This window comes from Ursus arctos, chromosome X, assembly GCF_023065955.2.
Source record: "Ursus arctos isolate Adak ecotype North America chromosome X, UrsArc2.0, whole genome shotgun sequence".
Lineage (NCBI taxonomy): Eukaryota > Metazoa > Chordata > Mammalia > Carnivora > Ursidae > Ursus > Ursus arctos.
Genome location: NC_079873.1, coordinates 12898473 through 12922679, shown reverse-complemented (window position 1 = coordinate 12922679; position 24207 = coordinate 12898473). Strand labels below are relative to the sequence as shown.

The 24207-nt window shown below is 40.0% G+C and overlaps 1 protein-coding gene across 1 annotated transcript in view; it reads right to left on the bottom strand.

Annotated features, from left to right (window-relative positions):
- Positions 1-24207, bottom strand: part of TXLNG (taxilin gamma) — a 52597-nt gene that overhangs the window by 3245 nt on the left and 25145 nt on the right. Inside the window, exons 2-9 of the mRNA XM_026480262.4 lie at positions 22407-22710; positions 19142-19233; positions 13587-13757; positions 12106-12300; positions 9364-9483; positions 7752-7826; positions 3019-3111; positions 697-792 (exon numbers count right to left, since the gene is read on the bottom strand). Coding sequence (XP_026336047.1) covers positions 697-792; positions 3019-3111; positions 7752-7826; positions 9364-9483; positions 12106-12300; positions 13587-13757; positions 19142-19233; positions 22407-22710 — 1146 coding nt within the window. The remainder of the gene's footprint in view (positions 1-696; positions 793-3018; positions 3112-7751; positions 7827-9363; positions 9484-12105; positions 12301-13586; positions 13758-19141; positions 19234-22406; positions 22711-24207) is intronic.

Here is a 24207-nt window from a genome sequence, read left to right as displayed (position 1 = left end):
CAAGGAAATTTTAAGATACTTATCACAAAGCTAAAGATCAAAAAATTAAGGGTCTGATTAAACAGAAAAGGGTTCTTTTCTACATAAATTTCTCTTGTTCTACCAATTTTTAGGGGAGAACAAGATTCAAGGTGAGAAATTTAGTGTTTACAGACGATACATTTAAGCTGGCAAAAAAAAAATCCTTTTGCTGCCTTTTTTGAAGACTCAGTCAAAGCAGAAAGAAAGGCACCAGAGTTGTTCTCTGCACTCCTGCCCTGCGCAATCTCAGCATTTCTGGAGGTGGCCCCCTTGGCAGTGACATCAGCTCCACCTGGATACTTGGCAGAAAGATTCTGTGACCCCACCCCAGAACCAATCAAACTTTGGGTGGAACCTAGCCATCTTGGTCATAACAAGCTGGAGTTCAATGCAAGCTCCAGTCTGAGAAATCAGCTGTAAAGCATCAATATTTTGCTTTCTTCTACAGCCTGGGCTAGTCAGCCGCGCGGTAGGAAACCTGATACCTCACTCAGGGCCCCCCCTGCAGGCCCGAGAGACATTTGCAGGTTCTACACCGCCATCCCTCCACCCCCGGCTCTGGCCAGAGCCCTCAGCTACGCCAGTGGTGTCACCACATGCCCCCTGCCCTGTTAGGCACAGCTTCAGGAGTCCCCATGATGACAAACACACCTTAATCATGGGAAACCACCTCACCTCTTCAGCCATTTGCAGAAGTGCTTTGTTATTGTTTTCCCACTTGGTACGCCATATTATTGTTTCTTTTTCCAGTTTTTTAATTTTCTTTGTCATCTGTCAATCAACACAGTTGCAAATGTAAATTCTAAGTTCCATTTCTTATCTCTACACCCTGTCCCACCACAAAAAAGTTTGTTCCACCCCACCCCCATCATTGCACCTGCCTCGCCCAGCTGACAGCTGTGCCTGTCTGTCGGCCGCAGAGCTGATATCAGGGGCTCCTACAGTGGCAGCAGCCGGAACCAAAGTAGGGGTTTCAAATTATGAGAAAAACAAATCTCATCTCCTCAATTTCAGAGGCAGCAGCACGCTGTGAACTCTAACTTAGGCTGGAGTGCGTCTTTCATTCCAGATGGGGTTAAGACACCTCTTCCCCGGGCTGTACAAAAACATGTCCAAGTTAGGGGTTTTCTAGTCATTAAACTAATTCGTCTGGTTCTTGGAAGGATAGGGGTTTCCAGCTCCCCCCAAAGATTCAGAATTGGTGATCTACCACAACCTCCAAGACCACATCAGTTTCAGAACTATAGGCAGTGTCACTTTGGGAACATTCTAGTGACCAAGAAAAAGATAGAAGTAGTTTTATCCTTAGCTTTGGGCATCCTCACAACTCACAAGACTGACTTCAGGAGAAAATGTGCCCCCAAATAAGGGGAACAGTCTTAAACCTGTACTACAAGAACCCAGTTTTTAGAAATTCACAATGAGACTTATCTGTGCCTGTCATTGAGCCCCATTTTCAAGATTCCTTCATATACTGTTGACTGTGCCCCAACTCTGATCCCAGGTGGGGCACTGAGCCAGGTGCTGTTAAGGGAAACAAGGGTACGACAGAGCCGCTGCCCTGTGATGTGCGTAGTCACCCACAAAACTAACACAAGGCAGAGTGGGGCAAAGGCCATGGGAAGAGCTCATGGAAGATCTGAGTTGAGTGCTGACTGACCGTGATCTCTGAGCCACCAGCAGCGAGGATAGCGACTGGAGAGTCCATCTTAAACACTGTTCAACGTCAACAGTGTACGCGTGCCGCAACCCTGCTAAGGCGCTCACTGTACAAGAGCGCCCCTCGACAGGAGCCTCAGCTGAAAGGACTGGCAGGCAGAACTAATCCGCTACTCACCAAATTCTCCAGATTACTGGGTCTAAAAATACCTGAAGGTGGTAATTTGAGCACTTAACATGGCCAAGCACTGTCTGAAATACTCCACTTTATGGAGGGTAGGTATTTTTGTTATTTTTAAAGAGGAAGACCCAGAAAGGTTAAACAACTTGTCCCCGGTCACACATATGATGCAATTGGGACATTACCCAGAGCACAAACTCCCAGCCATTATATAAGATCTAGTTATAGTCGTGACTAACATCTACTGAATGCTTAAAAAGTGCCAGGCACTGCTGTACTTCTCCCCAACCCACCACCACTTTATAAAGCCCTATTTTAAGGGTTCCGGAATATGCCTCATAAAATAAGGACAGATGGACGGACAGATAGATGAATATATATGTATATATTCTGGTTCTTAGCTTGGTATCAAGGGTATCGCTTTCCTTAACATAGGCAGGAAAATTAAAAAGAAGCCAAAGAAAGAATGGGTTTGGTTGAAGGAGAAAGAATTCAGTGGGAGCATAGTTAAAAGAAAAAAAAAAGCTAAAAAGGCAGAAACACTGGGGTGCCTGGCTGGCTCAGTCAGTGGAGCACGTGACTCTTGATCTCAGGGTTGTGAGTTCGAGCCCCATGTTGGGTATGGAGATTACTTAAAAAAAAAAAAAGTGGAAACACTGACAGATTTTGATTACATATAAATAAAAATACATAAGTATAAATATACATAAGTTGTGTGTGTGTGCGTGCACACGCATGCATGTCTGTATGTATATATAAAATCAACCAACCAAAATGTGTAATTACTGTTCTGGTCTTGGATGTCTTTAAATAATCTCCAAAAACACAGAGCTTTGTGAAGGAGGGGTGGGGTGTCACCTGAGTGAATAAAAGAAAAGACACAACAAAAAAGAAACCACTTTATGTGTAACAACAAATTGTATTTAATAGAGGAGTTCACTTTAATAAAGCTAGTATTTAAAATAAGCAGAGATCACTAGCTACATGGGACACACCAAGGGCAAAATCTCTAAATGGGATGCCACTGGAGGATCAGAAAAGAGGAAATGAAGACTGTACCGTAACAACATCAACTCATCCAAGTAGTGATCGTGCTTAAAACAGCTTCTTATATAAATTCCCTTTTAGGTAATATTCTACTAAAAATATGCAAATACCTTTTCCATTTCCTGCCGGAAGGTTGTAAACAGTTCATTGCTTTTTGCCATGGTTGTCTGGAATTCTTCAAACTTATCCATATAAAGAGAAAGCTACAGGAAAAAAGTATGCAATATCCTGAGTTCCAAGTAAACCATTTAAAACAATTCCAAAAGGCTTTCTAAAAGGACACAATATGGTTACACATTAATTGTTATAAGTGACAGAAATAAGAACAAATGCACACCTAGCCCTTGGTTACCAGAGAGACAGCTGAAATTCTATAACCCACTGAAATTTAGGAAATGTTGACTTAAACATCTTTAGACGTAAATGTTTAAAATGTACAAGTATTTACTAGCTCCAATCCACCAATTACCTCTCCTTATATTTGGAACACCACCTGCACAGTTCTTAGCTGGGTGTCAAGGACAGTGCTCTCCTTAACATATGCAGGAAAACGAAACCGAAGCCGAAGCACTGGCTGGGTGTGGGGAGAAAGAATTCAATGGGATGGGGTCTTTTGACTTATTTGATTTTGATTGATTTGGGTGTTGGGGACCATGGCTCTAAAGTACATTTCAAACAAATGATCCTGCTTATAATAACCATAATAATATCCCTGGTGCGTTACAGAATATCAGAAGTTTTAAATGCATGTTCATAGCTGTTTTTCTTGAAGGTGGACTATCCAGGTAGACTGTCCCATCTGAGAGCTCAATGCTGGCCCACACTGGGTAGTTAGTAAGTGGCAACTACCATCACACCTGGACTTATAAGCCTGCATTACAGAACAACGGGTCAACAAACACCAATTTGACTCTATCCTCAACAAATGCTGGAAACTAACATGGTAAGAGCATAGAATGAGACTGACTCTTGGCAAGGACAGCCACGTTTAGGGACTAGGAAAAGGAAGATGTGACAGCAAAGGAAACAAACTAATGATCAGATAACACGACCCAGGGTGACACAGATCACTAACAGAAGTTTCAACGGTAACAGTCCAACAGAATCAGAGCTGCCTGGGAGCTTCATAGAAGGGTCCTCTGGTGCTCTGCACTGGAGACTTAGCAATGTCTACCACACTGAAGTCTATCTTCCAAAGCCATATATAAATGGACTTTATATACCTTTTCCATATCAATACTCTTCTCCATTTGTATGGACAACTGAGTTTACAGAGCTAATAAGGGGTTCAAATTTCCTAAAAGCAATCTAGCACAATCCTAAGAAAGTTCAAAAAAACTTCTTGAATTTTCAAAGTTAGGCTACCTTTACAGGACATGAACATCACCATATCACAAAACACGCTCAAAGACAAAACAGCATTCAAAAGAGGTGCTCATAAAGATTCAGACCAGTCTCAATGTATCAGTGCATTTCAGAACTAATTTAAAGACCTTACATTAAATATAAATGTATTACATAATAAACTTTTAAAAGGAATAATACTTTTTTCAACAGAATGTAATCTAGTTACCTGGAAAAGGGCGGACTATAGATAAATGCCTAATTTCACCTGTCCATAAAGTCATGGGAAGTCCTTTCTGTGCCTTTTCTTTGAGCGGGGAGGCACCATCTACTACCCTTACTCCACATTAAGACAAACACAGAGAAAGACTGCATTAGGACAAACTTAAGGGGTTTGGGTTGAAAAGTAGGGAAGCAACAAAGAAAAGCCTAAGCCCAGATGGTCTCCTGGGTGAATGCCACCAAACATCTAAAGAGGAATGAATGCCAATTCTTCTTAAACTCTTCCAAAAAATTGAAGAGAAGGGACACTCTCCAAGTCATTTTATATACGGTCAGCTTTTACCCTGATATCAAAGCCAGATAAGGATACTATTAGAAAACTACAGGCCAACATCCCTGATGAATATAGCTGCAAAAATTCTCAACTAAATACTAGCAAACCAAATTCAATAGCACATTAAAAAGATCACAGACCATGACCAAATGGGATTCATCCCTGTGATGCAAGGATGGTTCAACATACACAAATCAATAAATGTCATTCCACATTGGTAATAGAGAAAAATCATGATCATCTCAATAGGTGCAGAAAAAGCATTTGATGAAATACAACATCCATTCATGATGTAAACACTCAACAAATTGAGTATAGAAGCAACACACTTCAATGTAATAAAGACCATACATGACAGAACCACAGCCAACATCGTACTCAACCGTAAAAGGTTTAAAGCTTTCCGTCTACGATCAGAACCAGACAAGGATGCCCGCCCTCACCACTTCTATTTAACCCAGTACTAGAATTCCTAGCCAGAGCAAGTAGGCAAGAAAAATAAAAGGCATCCAAATCAGAAAGGAAAAAGTAAAACTGTATCTGTTTGCTGATGACATGATCTTATATATAGAAAATCCTGAAGACTCCACCAAAAAACTGTTAAAACAAATTCAGTAAAGTTTCAGAATGTGAAACCAACCTACAGAAATCAGTTGCATTTCTATATACTAACAATAAAATATCTGGAAAAGAAATTTTAAAAATCCAATCCTATTATTTATAATAGCATCAAAATCAATAAAATACTTAGAAATAAATTTAACCAAGGATATAAATAATCTACTCACTGAAAACTAAGATACTGATGAAAAAACTTGAAGAACACAAAGTGGAAAGATATCCTGTGTTCAAGGATCAGAAGTTACTATTATTAAAACGTCCATACTACCCAAAGCCATCTATATTTAATCCCTATCAAAACCCCAATGCTATTTTTACAGAAATAGAAAAAACATCCTAAAATTTGAATGGAACCACGAAAGAGCTGGAATAGCCAAAGCAATCTTGGGAAAGAACAAAGCTGGATGGAGGCACCATACTCCCTGATTTCAAACTATACTACAAAGCTAAAGCAATTAGAACAGTATGCTACTGGCATAAAATCAGAGACATAAACAGAGTTGAGAGCCCAGAAATAAACCCGTACAATACGATCAACTAATATTTGACAAGGGAGTCAAGAATACTCAATGGGGAAAGGACAATCTCTTCAATAAATGGTGTTGGGAAAATTGGACCCCTCTCTTACCACTATTCACAAAAATTAAAGACTTAGACATAAGACCTAAAACCATAAAACTCCTGGAAGAAAACATAGATAAAAAAAACTCCCTGAAAGAGGTCTTGGAAATTTTGGTTATGATACCAAAAGCACCAGCAACACAAGCAAAAATCAACAAGTGGGACTACACTGAACTAAAAACCTTCTACACAGCAAAAGAAACCAAATGAAAAGGCAACTATGGAATGGGTAAAAGTACCTGCAAACCATACACCTGATAAGCAGTTAATATACAACATATATAAGGAATTCATAAAATTCAAGAGCAAAAAACCAAATACAATCCAATTTAAAAATGGACAGAAGACTTGATTTCCAACAAAGACATACAAATGGCCAATAGGAACAACAGAAGGTGCTTGACACCACTACTCCTCAGGGACAATGCAAATCAAAACCACAATGAGATGTCATCTCACACCTGTTAGGATGGCTGTTATAAAAGACAAGAGATGACAAATGTTGGCAAGGGTGTGGAGAAAAGGGAATTCTTGTGCACTGTTGGTGGGAAGGTAAACCGGCAGTTACTATGAAAACCAATATGGAGGTTTCTCAAAATTAATAACAGAACTAGCATATGATCTAGGAATCCTACTTCTGGGTATATACCTGAAGAAGATGAAATCACTATCTAAAAGAGATATATATGCACTCCTGTGTTCACTGCAGCATTATTCAAAATAGCCAAGATATGGAAACAGCCTAAGTGCCTACTAACAAACAAATGGATAAAACAAATGTGGTATAAACACACAATGCAGTATTATTCAGCCATTAAAAAAAAATCTTGCCATTTGTGATAATATGGATGGACCTTTAGGGCATTATGCTAAGTGAAATAAGCCAGACAGAGAAAAGACACTGTATGATCTCACTTACATACAGAATCTAAAAAAGCCAAACTCCTAGAAATAGAAAGTGGAATGGTGGTTGTCAGGGGCAGACGGGAGGGGGAAATCCAAAGACGATGGTCAAAGGGTACAAATTTTCAGTTATAAGATGAATACGTTTGGAGGATCTAATGTACAGCATGGTGACTACACGTAACAATAATGTATCATATACTTAACAAGAGAATAAAAAGTAGGGAAGGGCGGCCCCCATTAAAATCACCATCTCCACGGCTCTGGGAGTGGAGTGGTTAATAGGCAATTTTTAAAATAGGTTATGGGCTCACAGCACAAAATTCTGAAGATTTTAGATTCAACTATACGAACCTGCCATTTTTGTAGGTCAAAGAAGTATCAGCAATTTCATATAATTCAACTTAATACAACAGAGCTCCAATCTGAAGGCTTCTCAGTTTTTCTTTAGTTGGAAATCAGCAGACACATGTGGAAACAGACTGAGAAAGGGAGGAAATACCTGGGATATTGGAAAGGGGACACTGCAGACAGCATCACCAACCGTCCCAGTCTGCCTGAGACCTAACTGTTTCCTGGGACATGTGACTCTGAGTACTAACACCAGGAAAGTCCTGGGCAAATCAGGATGAGCTGATCACCCTAAATGAAGAGGAAAACTCCAAGAGGGACACGTGATCTACTCTCAGTTCTGGCTGGGAACAAGCATAAGCATCTTAGAGAACATTCAAGGTATGTATCAAATGAACCACAGATTTTTTTTAAAACAAATGCTACTATCCCCTGCTGTCGAGTTACCTGCTGTTTTAGTTGTACTTCTTGCTGTTTCATTTGTTCATATTTGTGCCTCGATTCTGTTGCTTCTTTTAACAACTAGAAAACAGAAACATTCTGGCAAAATACTAATAGTAATTACAAATATGACTATAATGTCAAATGACCAGAGAGAATTAGGCTTAATCCTTCCACTCATTATTTTAGCAAGAACTAGAAGTCTATAGATAAAATTTTCGGTTACATCAATTGCTCATTACCTATTATCTTCAATCTGTTCTACTTGTTAACACACTCAGGAATGTTGGAACAATCTTCTACTGCTCAGAAAGAGTACCCTGGAGGCCTAATAACAGGTTTTAAAAACTCAGGGTTAAATTATGTTTCAGGTGAAAATAATTAGAAGTTTGGTATTAGCAGAAAACATGACTAGGAATCTTGACATTATCTAGGAGACTTAGAAAGCCACTTTACTCCTTGAGAGTCAAGATGAGGCAGAGTGAAAGGCTATGGAGCAAAGCAATGAAATCAGAGACCAGTTTCCAATCACTTCTTAAAAAGCAGGGGAGAAGTGGATGAGAGCTTTAATTTATATACTTGGATTTTCAAGAAAATTATATAGTGAAATTGCATAGTAAGTAACTGTTGAAATTCAGCCCCTGAAGTTAAAGGTCACACGTAGTCCAAATAAGCCCTAAAAAGTCATTAAACCAACTACGAAGTATATACATGCAATGTATGTATGTGTGCGTGAATGTATGAAATTTATACCCCAACTTTGGAAAGAACAAGTGTTTCTTCACTTACACACAGGATAGCATTATCAGTTCACAGAGAAGATGGTGCTGTATGAAAAACAGGTCTCTCTTAAGCCTAGACTCACACTCACATGGTAAGTTCACATCATGAGGACCACTCACAAACAGTCTTCATACCAGGCTCGCCTCAAGGCCTGTGCTACTTGAGTGAAAGCTGAATGAACAGTCCTCATTGCCATAATCATTTCTCACATTTGGGGGGGTGGGTTTAAGCACATAAAGTTGAATTTGCATATGTTAAATATACATACCCAATGAGATTCCACTGTATTCACAATTACTGACAGGCAATATAGTCTGAACATATACTCTGGGAACGATGCTGAGTGATTAGGTATAGAGAATTCTGTTAAAATTTTATCAGAAAATTATACCAGAGTAAGTAGACAAATAGTTTCCCTAGTTTCAAGTTACTTGTTTGAAAACAAAATATCACAGTATATAGGAGACCAGTGTTTGGTAAGCTTGGTATTAAACTGAACTGCCACATTTAATGTGCGAAATACTGGTATAATTCTTGAACTTGGTGACCATTACCAAAGAAGTGAAGTAATTATAAGCATGAAAAAGTCAAATGAGTGCAGGTCTTTCCACTAACTTGGTCTAATCTCTCCAGTGTGTCTTCTGTATAAGAAAAAGTTAAACAGAAATGAAAAGCCAAATACTTTCTAACACACACATGACCTTCTCAATCTAGAAAAAAAAACAACCAATTAGCATGACCCAGGTGCTCTACTAACATAGAGTAAGTTTAAATATTTTAAATGGCTTTGATTACAATTTTGACAATAAATTTCTTTTTTTAAGAAAGAACTTACAAACTCTCTCTCTCTTTGATGTTTTTCATCAGCTTCTTTTATTAGCTGTGTCGTCTGCTGAAGCTTGGCATCCACAAGCTGTTGTTGTAATTCCTTATGTTTGAACACTTTATCAATATGCTATGGGAGAAGTAAAATTTCTTACATCACTTAATGAAAAAGGAACACAATGATGAGGAAACAATACAAGTTACAATACCTTGCTTATTCTTTCCCTGCTTTTCCTCCTAATACCACCATAGCTGAGGACATCGGGTCCATGACTTTGTAGAAGCATGAGCTTTACGTCACGCTGCAAGCCCTCCTGCACTTGCGGGAAAGGAGCCTTCTCACTACTACCCTGTACCCCCTTCCCTTTTGGAGGTGGGCTGTCAAGGAGGCTCATTAACCACACACTTAGACTTCCTATTTCTGCCCTACGACGAAAAGGAGACTCAAAGTGTATCAAGAAAAAAGATGGATAAGGAGATCAACTGTTAAACCCATATGTCAGATACATTTCCTCCTGGATACTTTTCTACCCTTTAAGTTTCCCCAAATTTCTCAGTTGGAGGCAGCATGCCGTGACAATTGGAGTGGCCCCAGGTCAAATCCTGGCTGGTGTGTGGCCCGGGGCAGACTTCCCCCTTGCTGACTCACTTCCCTCCTCCAAGCGGAGATAACCACACCGCGGCAGAGCTCTAAAAGCCAATGTGGTGGCTCTGCTCTGGAAGGTGCCTGGTGCCCAGCACATATCAGACCTTTGCTAAAACATCATTACGATTTCCAAACGAAATTGTTAAGTGGTTATTTATGTACAACCAAGTCATCAGAAATACAAAGAGTAACTCTTCATGACCAAAGAACATCTAATAACATTCAAAATAAGTAAGACTAACATGTAACGTGATTTAAACATATGTAATTCTCAAGTCTTCTCCAACTATCATGTGGCAGACTGTCATATTAAAACTAAAGAACAATTTTAAGAAAATCGAGGGCTTTGTAATCTAATACAAAATTTATTCTCTAGGACAAAAAAGTTCCTTCAATAAACACTCTAAGAAAAAAAAAAATGTAAAGAGAAGATCTTTATGTTACAGACTTGAGACCGATCAACCAGTGAAACAGATGGACTTTATTTACAGCTTGATTCAAATAGCTTAAAAAAAAAAAAAAGGCAGAGAGCAGAGAGAATGATTAAGGGGCGCCTGGGTGGCTCAGCGTTCGACTCGTGATTTTTGGCTCAGGTCATGATCTCAGGGTCCTGAGATCAAGTCCCACGTTGGGCGCCGTGCTCAGCAGTGAGTCTGCTTGGGATTCTCTCTCCCTCTCCTTCTGCCCCTCACCCCACGCCCGCACGCACTCGTCTCTCCAATAATAAAGAAACAATCTTTAAAAAAAAAAAAAAAAAACAGTTTTTGAAGGGCTGAATGTAAGACTCTAAGTTACTATGATCTAAAGTTTGCCTTCAAAACTGGATATAGTAACCCACGGAGATGCCACTTTAATCAGCTATTTTAATCTACTTATGTAGGGTTACAACACACATCAAAGCACATTTCCCTAACTTCAAAGGCAGGGATGCACTATATAAAAAGCCTGATGCCATCAGAAAGGATGACTACCTACCATTTGCATCGACATGGATGGAACTTCAGGGTATTATGCTAAGTGAAATAAGTCAAGCAGAGAAAGACATTTATCATATGGTCTCACTCATACGTGGAATATAAGGAATAGTACAGAGGACCATAGGGGAAGGGAGAGAAAACTGGGAAGAAATCAGAGAGGGAGACAAACCATGAGAGACCCTGGACTCTGGGAATCAAACTGAGGGTTACACAGAAGGGAGGGGGGGTAGGGGGATGGGGTAAATGGGTGATGGGTAGGTATTAACGAGGGCACGTGTTGTGATGAGCACTGGGTGTTATACGCAACTAATGAATCATTGAACACTACATCAAAAATCAATGACGGCTAATGGAAAATTAAAAAACTTTTTAGCATATAAACATTTGAAAGATACAAATTAATGTCATTTTGAAATAAAAAAATAAAAAGCCTGATGCCTCTAATCCTGCCCATTTGGCCTCTAAAAATGAGGAAACTTAAAAAAAAAAAACAAAAACCCACCACCACCACGACCAGGCCATCACCTATTTGGTTTTAATTGACACCTATGAATTTCCTGACTAGCCTGAAAAAGTCTTAGCTGGAGGCCAATGACCAAGATCAGCAGGCATGGATCCTTCCAATGAACTTTTTAACTTCAATGGGTATGAAAGTTTAGAAATAGGTTCTATTTTTCCTCTCGAATAGTATAAAACCCCCATTAAAAGAAAAAATCTAAAACACAGGTATAATACAATGGGAATGTAGACTGTACAGGTTATCACAGATGTCTGAGTTACAGCATATTTGGAGGCCAAATATTTATTCATTATTAATCTAGATAAGAGGAAAAATTTGTATGCTAAAAACGCAATCTTGTAGTATCACATGGAATGCAAGTAGTACTTAACACGTGTCTAAGAAACTGCCTCACCTATCCAACTCCATGGACTCCTCAACTATCTCAGTGATGATCCCTAAGACTCCTGTTCCCACGGGGGCTGAGGTTTTCCTAAGAAAAGCCCAACGTCCACTATGCAGATAGAAAAGTTCCACAACCTGCTGTGGTGGTACTTTTACTCTGGCAGTGAACGGTGAAAAACTGTCGCTGATAATGAGCAGCTGTCTAAACCAATAAAACGGCTTTACCTCCTCTCTCAGTGCATACTGTTCAATGAGCTTCTTCAGCTTCTCGCCCAGTTCAATGTTTTCCTGGCGGAGTTTGGCGTTGTGTATGTCATGTTGTTCCAGCTGTGCTTGGATTTCATTTAAAGTGATTTGGAAGTGTGCAGTGGCTTCTTTACGTCTTTCTTCCTCCTCTCGTGCCTGCTGCATATTTTCTTCCTTATTATCCAAAATAATTTCTGTTAATGGTATAGACCTATACAGAAGATGCTCATAAAAGCTGCTGCTGCTCCGGGGGTTTATGTATTGTGACCCTGAAGTGTTGCTTCTCAACTATGATTCCCCTTCCCTTTATTTGTGACCAGAACGTGCTCATTTAATAAGCAAGCAGCTTTTCCTGAGTAAATAATCAGAGATACAAACTGCCCTGCTGTAAAATCAGTGCGACGTGCCGATCTAAAATTCACCATACTGAAAATAAATAAATTTAATTCACTATACTGAAAGACAAGTAAGGAGCTTCTCCACCCGGCCAGCTCCCTCCACTGTATGTTCCCACTCTCCCCTCCAGCTACACAGCAGCATCTTAATCAGCCTGACGAGAGAGACCCTTCTCGCAGCTTACTTTCTGGGTACACCTAACCACCTAGAAGGCAAGGGACTATTTCCATTACTCGCCAAAGATACAAGTGTTAAAAGATTTTTACATGTTTAAATGGCTATCAATCAAAATGTTGATTTCTAGAGGAAAAAAATACCACCTACTTTAGTGAATAATTAAACCCAAGCGTTCAAAAGCAAAGTAAAAACTAACAGCTCCCAGAGTAGGCGAAGATCCACTTCCTGAGCGTTCCTGTACTCTAGCACCTCGGGCATCTGCTGGGCTAGGGCACTCTGAGGAGAGCTACTGCTCAAACTCACACCAAGCCTGTACATGAGGACAGGCCCACCTCCATGTCTCTGGCTCTTTTTCCTTCTCCCCCTGTTGGCACCAATCATCTTTGGGTACCTGCTCCGTCTTCCTTCATTCAGCCATGGTTTAAGTGCTATTCTAAAAGTACTTAGCCACTGGGTACTGGGGGGTAGGCAAGGGTGGTCTGGCAATGCAGCTGATGAACAGTCCCTAAGGAGCTCAGCCGAGGTCTTCCCTCCCCAGACTCGGTCTCTGCCTCAAGTCTGTTTCTACTCGGCTTCTCATCAAGTCAGCTTCTCCTACATGCTAATTAACCACTTCAGTGCTCAGCAGAAAATTGGCAACTCTGAGCTTCCTAAGCCAGGGCTCCAGGCAGGTAAGCTGTGGTCTAAATATCAATCTCAATTAGATTCCCCATGACCAGGTAGGAGGTTCATTATGAAGCATCAGGCCAAGCAAAATAGTAGAAAAGTGGTTGCTATCTGTCTCCACGTAGAGACAAAGATTTACTTCAAATAGGTACACAGTGATTATAAAACAAGCTAAGGCAGTGTCAGTCCCTCCTAAAAAACAGAAAACTGAACCAACTAACCTTTAACGTCTTATTGTGACGCTGAAGTTCCCTGCAAAGAGACTCTAGTTTGCTTCTTGCCAAGATAGCCTTGCTGTGTTCACTCTGCAAGTGAACTTTCTCTTTCACAATTTGGGCTTGTTTCTTCTGCAGAATCTTCATTTGCTTCTGAACATTCCTGCTTTCCTCCAGCTAAAATTAATAAGCACTTTACAATCAGGAAGTACAATGAACACCTTTGAGTTATGGCTGGAGGAATTATACTAAGAACTATGGAACATGTTTTCAAAAACCAAATATTAGACTATATATATTTTTAATTATTTCGTGCCATATTACTCTGCTAACCTTCTCTCTCTTCCAGTTGTGACAGGAAAGTAAGCAAATAATTTAGGGTAGGGAAAAAAACAATCTGAATCCATTTTTTTTTAAAGTAAACTCTACCCCAAAAGTGGGACTCAAAACTCATAGCCCTGAGATCAAGAGTCACATGCCCTACCGACTGAGCCAGCCAAGTACCCCTTAATCTTTTCTTATTACAAATTTTGAAATGATGTTTTTGGAAAAACTTTAGAAATCAACACCATCGAGTTTTACTTTTCTGAAAAACACACACAGGCTACTCTACTGAAATGGTCCTCTAAATTAGAATAAGCAGCACTGGGGTGCCTGGCTGGCTTAGTCAGTTAAGTGTCCAACTCCAGATTTCAGCTCAGGTCATGATCTCTGGGCTATGACATCGAGCCCCACAACGGGCTCCACGCTGAGTGTAACACCTGCTTAACATTCTCTCCCTCTCCCTCTGCCCACACTCCCCTCCTCAGCTCGGGCACATGTGCACACACTCTCTTAAAAAAAAAAAAAAAAAGAATAAGCAGCACTCAGTGTTCTTTTGAGCAAGAGGAAAATTGCTGCAATTTTAGGTTTGGAGCAAATAAGTATATTTCAAGGTTAAATCAACACTAACAGATTTAAGACTGTAGCCTTACGGACGTTACACAGAGAGAATGCAGAGTCAATTTCAAGAGCAAGAGTGACACCTTGTGGCCTATCAAAACACACCAAGCACCCTTACATGCCATATGCTTACAGCTATTAAAAACATCCTTACAGAAATTCCTACAGGAAAAATAATTTTGTTTCTGTATAATACTTCTGCAAAATAGCCTTATGATGACTGTGGGTGTAGCACAGTTGCAAGAGGCTTCCAGTCCGTACGCACTATCTGTAACTCCATGAGAGTTGCAACCCCCTGCCCTCACAATCCTGAATCCCAGGCTCACAATTCCTTGCTCTTCTCTTTTATCTCATTTTGTGTGTCGTCCTAAAAGAATCATTTTGGTTTCAGTTATTTTGACTTTGTTGTGGCTAGTCCAACTGAAGAACTGGATCTTTTCTTCAATTTAAATTGAGCTTAAATAGCCGCATGTAGCTAATGGCCACCACTTTGGACAGCACAGCTGTAGATTATATTGCTAGAACTCATCCAAATTGCACAGATCAGGGAACAGCAAACCTTTTCTGTAAACGGCCAAAAAGTAAGTGTTCCAGGCTTTGTGGGCCACATACTCAGTCTGTTGCATCACTGTATTCTTTTTTTTTTTTTTAAACACTTTAAAAATGTAAAACCATTCTTAGCTTGTGGGCAGCACAAAAACAGGCCTTGCCAGATTTGGCCCACTGGTTATATAATATCTCACTTAAAAAAAAAAAGACCACACACAACATACTTTACTGATCAATTCTCAAGTCAATGGGCATTTGGGTTTTCCGGATTTGATTACTTACAACGATATGAACACTGTCCTATGTGTTTCCTGGTACACACAATGCAAGAATTTCTCTGGGGGCAAACCTAGGAGTGGGACTGCGAGGCAGTGATTAATGGTCTATTTCACATGACAATGCCAAATTGCTTTCCAGAGTGGCTGGCAAATGTATTCTTGCATCAGCGACTTATAAAGAGATCATGTAGATAGATGCATATCCTCTCCAAACTACATACAATCAGAATTCTTAATTTATGCCACTACAATGGACATAAAACCGCATCTCCTTCTGGTCCAGATTTGCATTTCCCTGATCATTAATAAAGTCGAACATCTCTTGATATGTTTATGTACGTTTATGTTAAGGTGTCTTTGTATCTTCATGTTTTTCCACTTCTATAAAATGCCTCTTACAGGTCTCTTGCTCAGTTTTCCATTGAGTTATTTGTTCTTTTTGTATGTATTTGTAGGTGTTCTTTAAATATTCTTGAAACTAAATATTCTGTTGGTTGTATTTGTTGGAATATGTTCTTCCCAGTTTTTAATGTGACTTCTCACTGTCTTTTGAAGCGTCTTTTGGTGAACAGAAACTTAATTTCAACACAGCCAATTTTTGCAATCCTTTCTCTGATAAGTGCTTTTTGTGTTGTAAGAAATCGTTCCCTTGGGGCACCTGGGTGGCTTAGTCGGTTAAGCGTCTGACTCTTGATAACGGCTCAGGTCACAGTCTCAGGTTCATGATATGGAGCCCCGCATCACGCTTTGCCATCACGCTTTGCGCTTGGCGGGGAGTCTGCTTCTGGTTCTCTCTCCCTCTTCCTTCCCGCCCCCTCTCTAAAATAAATAGGAGCACCTGGGTGGCTCAGTCGTTAAGCGTCTGCCTTCGACTCAAGTCATGATCCCAGGCGCCTGGGATCGAGCTCTGTACTGGGCTCCCTGCTCAGCGGGAAGCCTGCTTCTCCCTCTCCCACTCCCCCTCTGCTTGTGTTCCCTTCTCTCGCTGTGTGTCTCTGTCAAATAAATAAATAAATAAATAAACAAATAAATAAATAAAATCTTAAAAAAGTAAATATTTTTTAAAAATTCCTTAACCCAAGCTTAGACAAATATCATTTATATCTAAATAAATTTAAATATCTGAAATTTTTAAAGCTTAATATTTGACATTTAAATCCTTAATCCATTTGGAATTAATCATTGTGTATGGTATATAAAACTCTAATTTCTTTCCCATAAGGATACATACTTTTTTGAAAAGATTTATTTATTTATTTAAGTAATCTCTACACCCAACATGGGGCTTGAACTCACGACCCCGAGACCAAGAGTTGCATGCTCCACCAATTTAAACAGCCAGGTGCCCCAGGATATATACTTTTTAAGTTCCATTAACTTCATGAGGATGGCAAGTCTCCCTCAAATGCACCAATAGAATCCATGAAATCTTTAAAAAATCCCCAACTGGTGTTTCTTTCCCCCAATTTTTCCAAGTAAGTTGAATCTAAAATTTTATAAAGAGCCAAGAATAGCCAAGACATACTTCTAACAAAGAGTAATAAGAAGAATATATACACCTACCCCAGCAGATATCAAGATTTATTATTACACTATAATAATCTACACATGGGATGCCTGGGTGGCTCAGTCAGTTAAGTGTCTGCCTTTGGCTCAGGTCATGATCCCAGGACCCTGGGATCAATTACCACATCAGGATCCTTGCTCAGCAGGGAGCCTGCTTCTCCCTCTACCTGCCACTCTCCCTGCTTGTGCTCGCTCTCTCTCTCTGACAAATAAATAAAATCTTTAAAAATAATAATAAAAATAATAATCTACACAAATGCAGTCAGGAATGGGAAAGAATAGCGCTATAACAAGTACTTAAGAATCGTGTTATAAACCTAAAGATATCCACACTTGGCAAGTGACACGTGAGGAGTTCTGGTAAACATGGAGGCCACAAGGTCTCCCTGTGGACAATCCCAGTTACAGGGCAACACGCCGTACCACCTGCTCTATAGGACTTTTCTACTTATCCATGCCACAAGCACCAATGATGTCAGATGATGCTATCACAAAAAAGGCGGAGGGCAGTGATGGCTAAAGGCAAGTTTTCTAAATAACCCTTAGAAAGAGGCTACTCCACTGATGGTCTCACTGCTACATAACCTATACACTCTACCTTTTAAAAGAAATGAGTGTTGTTTCAAGAAATAAAGCTTTAGAACATTTTCTGAAAATGGTACACATTTCATCCTTCATACATTCAGCACAAATCTAAATCAAAAAGAGAGGTTACTACTAGAGAAGTCTTCAATGTGTCACACACCCTAAAATGAATGTAGCAATTATTACTGGGACTTAAAAATAACCATACCCACCTACACACACTCACACATGCAATAAAAGCCACAAACAAAAACAGCCTAGACCCCTGCTACTTAAAGTGTGCTCTAAGAGCTAACAGCATCAACATCATCACCTGGGAGCTTGTTAAAAAAAAAACAGACACTCAGGCCCCAACCTAGACCCAGCTAATCAGAATGTGCCTTTTAACAGAAGTCCCAACGATATGGGCGAATCTCAGGACTACCCTAGGCAACTATTTGCCCTTTCTTCTTATCTATTCATGGCTGTCTGCCTCGCCACAGAACAGAGTCAAGTAGCTAGCTAACCCTCTACGCTGCTTTCAGTCTTTCATTCTTCTCTTTTTTCTTTTCCCTTTATTGTTCTTGTCTTCTTCTACCACTTCTTGCCCAGGACTCATGTGGATGGCACCAATAGGGACTGTATTCCACAGTAAGTGGAAGAGTTCCTTTCCTGAAGCCAGTAATCTGACCACAGTGTTTTCTTCCATCTTTGTATCTGTGACTGTTCTAGGCCATTTATACTGACGCACAGGGCTTCCTGCTGCTCTGAATAGAAGGTACTAGGCTGCCGAATGCCAGCTATATGGGCATATGCACACATCTCTTTATAAACCAAGGGAGAGTAATAGTTCTTTCAATAATAAACAGAATTAATTTTTAGAGCTGGCCAATGACAAAAAGTAGTATTTGTGATATGGAATAACCGCTTCAACAACAGACGAAAATGCATTAAAATCGTCAATAATTCACATAAGCTTTTCACAAAAGGCATTACTTTTAGCATTTATATTACACTTACTCATTCTAAGTTTCCCACAACCCTTACACTTCAAAGGGTTCTAGGACTTCCCCATTCTTTAACCTAAACAGGATGGCAGGTTTCCATGTTGAGACTTCTTTCATAATTTTAAAAAGAGAATTAATGTTACTTGAAATAACATAGGCCCAGAACAAATGAGGTCAGTTTCTTTAGAAGATGGAAAAAGAAACGCCTGGCACATAGATGTGAAATAAATACTTCCTGAGACACAGTATTGTTTTAGTAAACTATTTCATCAAACTCACAATTTCAATCACAATGGGTAGAACCTTTATCTCTAGAATTCCCTTGGGAAAAGTTCAATACAGGAACCACTACACCCAGACTAGCATCTACAGCATCACAACAGAGTATTTCTAAGTCACCCTTTTCATTTCTAAAACCGAGTTTTAGAAAATCTATGCTGTATCTTACCATTTATAATGTCCTATAGGTATCACTTATAAAATGAAGTCATACAAGCAACAAAAAGCCCCAAGAAAGGACATTCTCCTCTTCAATTTTGGAATACAAGATAATTTTACACCTAAAGCTATATCAAAATATTTTTTAAAGCTTATCAAGTACATACACATTGTGTGTATTTCATATGAACCTTAACTCCCTTGATTTAATACTCACAAGATCAGCGTATTTCTTACAGAGAGCTGCCAGCTTCTCTTCTGGAGTTGAAAGGGTGTTTAGGGCTTGCATCAGTAATAAAACTTCTTTTCCTGATGATTAACAAGATAAGAATGAGATCAAGTCTAACCTGTAAATTCTATATAACACTTCCTATGTTCTGACATCCAGAGTAAAATAATGTGTGCCTGTATCTAGACATAAGAAATTTACCAGCTAAATTAAGAAAGTTATTTTTAAATTCTGGATTAGCAGGCACCCTTCCCTGCCCATCCCCACCCCAAATTTCTTCACTCACTAATACTGCTAGCTATTTGTAAGAACTCTTGCTGAAGGCTTAAAAATTCCCTTGCTTAACCACTGATGTCCAAGTTAAGACAAAGGGCAAGTTACAAAGGGCAGAATATTTTTAAAAGCTTCCTACCCAAGTACAAATATAGAAACAAGTTCAAAGGGAATTTCAGTTGGTACTAAGATGCAGATAATCACTCATGACATGTTATCATTTCTATAAGCAATTTTAATAACTTCTGATGATTCAGAAAGCACATTCTGTGTGTTAACCAAGTTTAGTGTAAATAAAAGGATGTCAACCAAGTTCTTTTCGCCACAGGAGGAGCTAGCAACAGTATTTAAAAATTTTTTTGGCAGGGAGAAGCAGGTGGCTGAGATAGAGGACAAATGGTCTTTCAAAATAAGTGATAATATTTTACTTTTTAAGGAATAATTTTTATTTTTAAAAATGTTTACTCTTTGTTGTTGTTGTTAAAGATTTTATTTATTTGACAGAGAGAGACAGTGAGAGAAGGAACACAAGCAAGGGGAGTGTGAGAGGGAGAAGCAGGCTTCCTGCCGAGCAGGGAGCCCGATGCGGGGCTTGATCCTAGGACCCTGGGATCATGCCCTGAGCCAAAGGCAGACACTTAATGGCTGAGCCACCCAGACGCCCCTAAAAATGTTTACTCTTATATGTAGGACATTTCATTTAAAAATATACATTAAAAGGACTTTGGTATATGGTATACAGACTGCTATGAAGAAAAAATGCAGGCCGACTTAAAAATAGAGCACCTTCCTATCCATACAAAATTTCAGTAACAAAACCTCTCAAAGCCCAAGGCCAGTAAGAATTTTAAAAGAGATGACTAAACATGATTATTAAATATGATTAGAAGTAACCATTATGTAACCTGCAATTTTTAATCAAGATTTTAAAACCTACATTCCATCTGTTTTTTTTTTTTAAGATTTTATTTATTTATTTGACAGAGAGAGACAGCCAGCGAGAGAGGGAACACAAGCAGGGAGAGTGGGAGAGGAAGAAGCAGGCTCCCAGCGGAGGAGCCTGATGTGGGGCTCAATCCCAGAACGCTGGGATCACGCCCTGAGCCGAAGGCAGACACTTATGACTGCGCCACCCAGGCGCCCCTCCATCTGGATTTTTTTGAGACACAATTCACATACCACAAAATTTACCCTTTTAATTTAGAAGTGTACAACTGAGTACATTCACAAAGTTTTGCAATAATCACTACTGCCTAATTCCAGAACATTTTCATCACCCCAAAAAGAAACCCCATATCCTTTAGCAGTCCCTCCCTCTTGCTCCCCCACTGGGACCCTGCCAACCACTATGCCACTGTCTCCATGGACTTGCCAATTCTGAACATTTCATAAAAAATATATTCCCATTATGTGGCCTTGTGTGTCTGGTTCCTTTCATTTAGCATGTTTTCAAGGTTCACCCATGTAGGATGTTATTACTACTTCATTCTTTTTTATAGCTGAATAATATTCCATTGTACAGATATAATACCACACTTTTTTAATCATTCATCAGTTGATGGATAACTGTGTTGTTTCAACTTTTTGGCTATTATGAAAGAGGCTGCCATGAATACTCATGTACACATTTTTGCACAGACATGTGCTTTCAACCCTCCTGATTACACACCTAGAGGTAGAGTTGCTGGGTCACATGGTATCATTATGGGCAACCTTTTTTTTAAATATTAAGTAATCTCTATGCCTAATGTGGGGCTCAAACACAACCCCGAGATCAAGAGTCACATGCTCCTCCAACTGAGACAGCCAGGTGCCCCATTCTGTGTAACTTCTTAAAGCTCCATACCTGCTTTTACAAATATAATAGGTGCTGCTGATTTTGAAGAAATTTGTCTGTAAGAAATTGAAATTATTTCTTGTATTTCTATAAGAATCTTCAGGTTTTCCAAGTTAGCGAAAAATATATTTAGTAAGGATAATTGTGTAGAGAAAACCATACAAATCAAACACCATTAATCTTAGGTATACTAAATATAAAAAACTTGGGGGGGTGCCTGGGTGGCTCAGTCGTTAAGCGTCTGCTTTCGGCCCAGGGCGTGATCCCAGAGTCCTGGGATCGAGCCCCGCATCGGGCTCCCTGCTCCACTGGGAGCCTGCTTCTTCCTCTCCCACTCCCCCTGCTTGTGTTCCCTCTCTCGCTGGCTGTGTCTCTGTCAAATAAATAAAATCTTTAAACACACACACACACACACACACACACACACACACACAAACAAACTTAGGGGCAGGGCGTCTGGGTGGCTCAGTCAGTTAAGCGTGTGCCCATGGCTTGGGTCATGATCCCAGGGTCCTGGGACTGAGTCCCGCATCGGGCTCCCTGCTCAGCGGGGAGCCTGCTTGTCCCTCTCCCTCTTTCCCCGTGCTTGTGCTCGCTCTGTCAAATAATTAAATACAAATTTAAAAAAAAATTTAGAGGCAATGAGTAAGGCTAAAATAGAAGGGGATTTCAGATTTCATAACAAGATTTAACATATTACTCTCTTAGTTCTAAATCTCAAACACAGCAGGAGAAAGAAAACACACCCTTGAAAGCCAGTCTTAACCCACTTTCTGAATGAACTACAGGTAACATTATGTTGTCTCTATAGTGTTGTGACTAGATTTTAAATAAAACAAGCAAATAAATACATGGTTTTCACAGTAAATTTCAGTCAGACTACATTAAAGATGCAAACAAGGCAAGTCAAATACTACTTTGTCAAGAAAGCCTATTCCTGCTTACAGAGAACGTCCTCCTCTGCTATGTCTGACTCCTGCACAAAGTGCAGCAGATGCGCACACTGACCCCACTGAAGACGAGAGAGTATTAGCTCAGCATCCACCTCCACACTGGCCACGCTCATAACCACCTGTGCTGCAGAAAACAGAAGTAAAAAGAGCAGCACGTGAAAACGTCCAAGCACGGAGCACAGATCATTACCTAACGTTTTCTCTTTGCTCCTGTTGCATTCTGAGTCCTGCTGACCGTCAGGCGGATCTATTCGAGCTTCTCGCCTAGGAATCTCCTCTCTTGACTCTTGGGCGCAGTATGCTGGGCTCATCAAACTCCTGCTCTTTGTAATAAAATCACTGCCTTCATCCTCTTCCAATGAATGCTTGTTACTCGTGCCACCACAATTTGAGTCTTGATGTTGAAGAATATCATTTGATTGAGAGTTGCGCAACATATCTGCCTTCACCCCTAAGCCACACATTCCAGCTTCTTCCATTGTGCCAATCACAAGCTAGAGAGAAACAGGAAAAGAAAAAATATGGAAAGAAGGGTTATATCAAATGTAATCAACGTTTACAACCAATGATACACCCATAGGCTGACAGCTTTTTTTTTCTTAGTGATTTGTAAAATTGATGTAAATATGGTAATTTCTAAGTTTCACAGAGAGGGGGACATAAATGTAAAGTATAAGAAAATTAAAACAAATCACACAACTAAGTGGTACCAAAGGAAGTGAGAAATGCCATTTAGCTGTAAATCTAAACTTATTTCCCTAGTGGTGCCTGGGTGGCTGAGTCAGTTAAATGTCTGCCTTTGGCTCGGGTCGTGATCTCGGGGTTCTGGGATCGAGCGCCATGTCTGGCTCCTTGCTCCTTGCTCAACGGACAGTCTGCTTCTCCCCTTCCCTCTGCGACTCCCTACCACTCCTGCTCTCTCCCTGTTTCAAATAAATAAAATCTTTAAAAAAATTTTTAAAAAGGGGGCACCTGGGTGGCTCGGTCAGTTAAGCATCTGCCTTTGGCTCAGGTCATGATCCCCACGTCGGGCTCCCAGCTCAGCGGGGAGCCTGCTTCTCTCTCTCTCTCTGCCTCTCCCCCAGCTTATGCTCTCTCTCTCGCTCTCTCGCTCACTCTCTCTCTCTCTCTCAAATAAAATCTTTTTAAAAAGTACTCTAACTTCCTTTAAAAAAAAATAAATAAAACTTTTTCCCTATAAAATTCACCATTAAAATAATCAACATCTTAGAAATGAAATTATCCCAAATTAGTGAACATTAATTATCCTGTTCTTATCCTTGATGAGATGGTACAGCAGAGATGGCTCACTAGCTACCCAGCAAAAACCCTTGCTCCTGCAATATTCTCTAGGGCGGGCACTGCTGGACAAATGCTCAGCCTAGGACTCCATTTCTCAGCCCCCTGTATCTAAGCGGAACTCCCATGTAAAGTTCCCACCAATGGAATATAAGATGAAATAACGACTGTCCCTTCTTCAATAAGACTTTCATTCTTAGAAGCACACATTCTTTCCCCACCATCTCTTCCCCACTCTGGCTGAATGCAGAGGTCTCCTAGACCCTGAGAGACAGCACAGCTACAGGATGAAATAAGTAACAGTCTAGGCCCCTAAATCCCATGTACATACAAAGGAAAGCTGCCCTTCTTACAAAGAACACCCATACTGGAGTATTAGATGAGCACAAAAATAAATTTCTCTCACATTAAGCCACAGAGACTTTGGGAATAACGTTTTAAGCAACTATCCCTGCCCGAACAAATGTAGATAGTAGCCATGGGAGTGTAGGCATTATTCTCATGTTTTATTCTCAAATCAGTAAAATTTACCCCTTACTCTTTCTTCTATCATATTGTTAACCCCATTTATTTATGGGTTTTCCCCTCCCTTAACATATGATGTGGCACAAATTTGAATTCTATACATTCTATACATTTCCTCTCTGTATGAAAGAGGGCCTCATCCCTTTTTGAATAATACAATTGGGGGG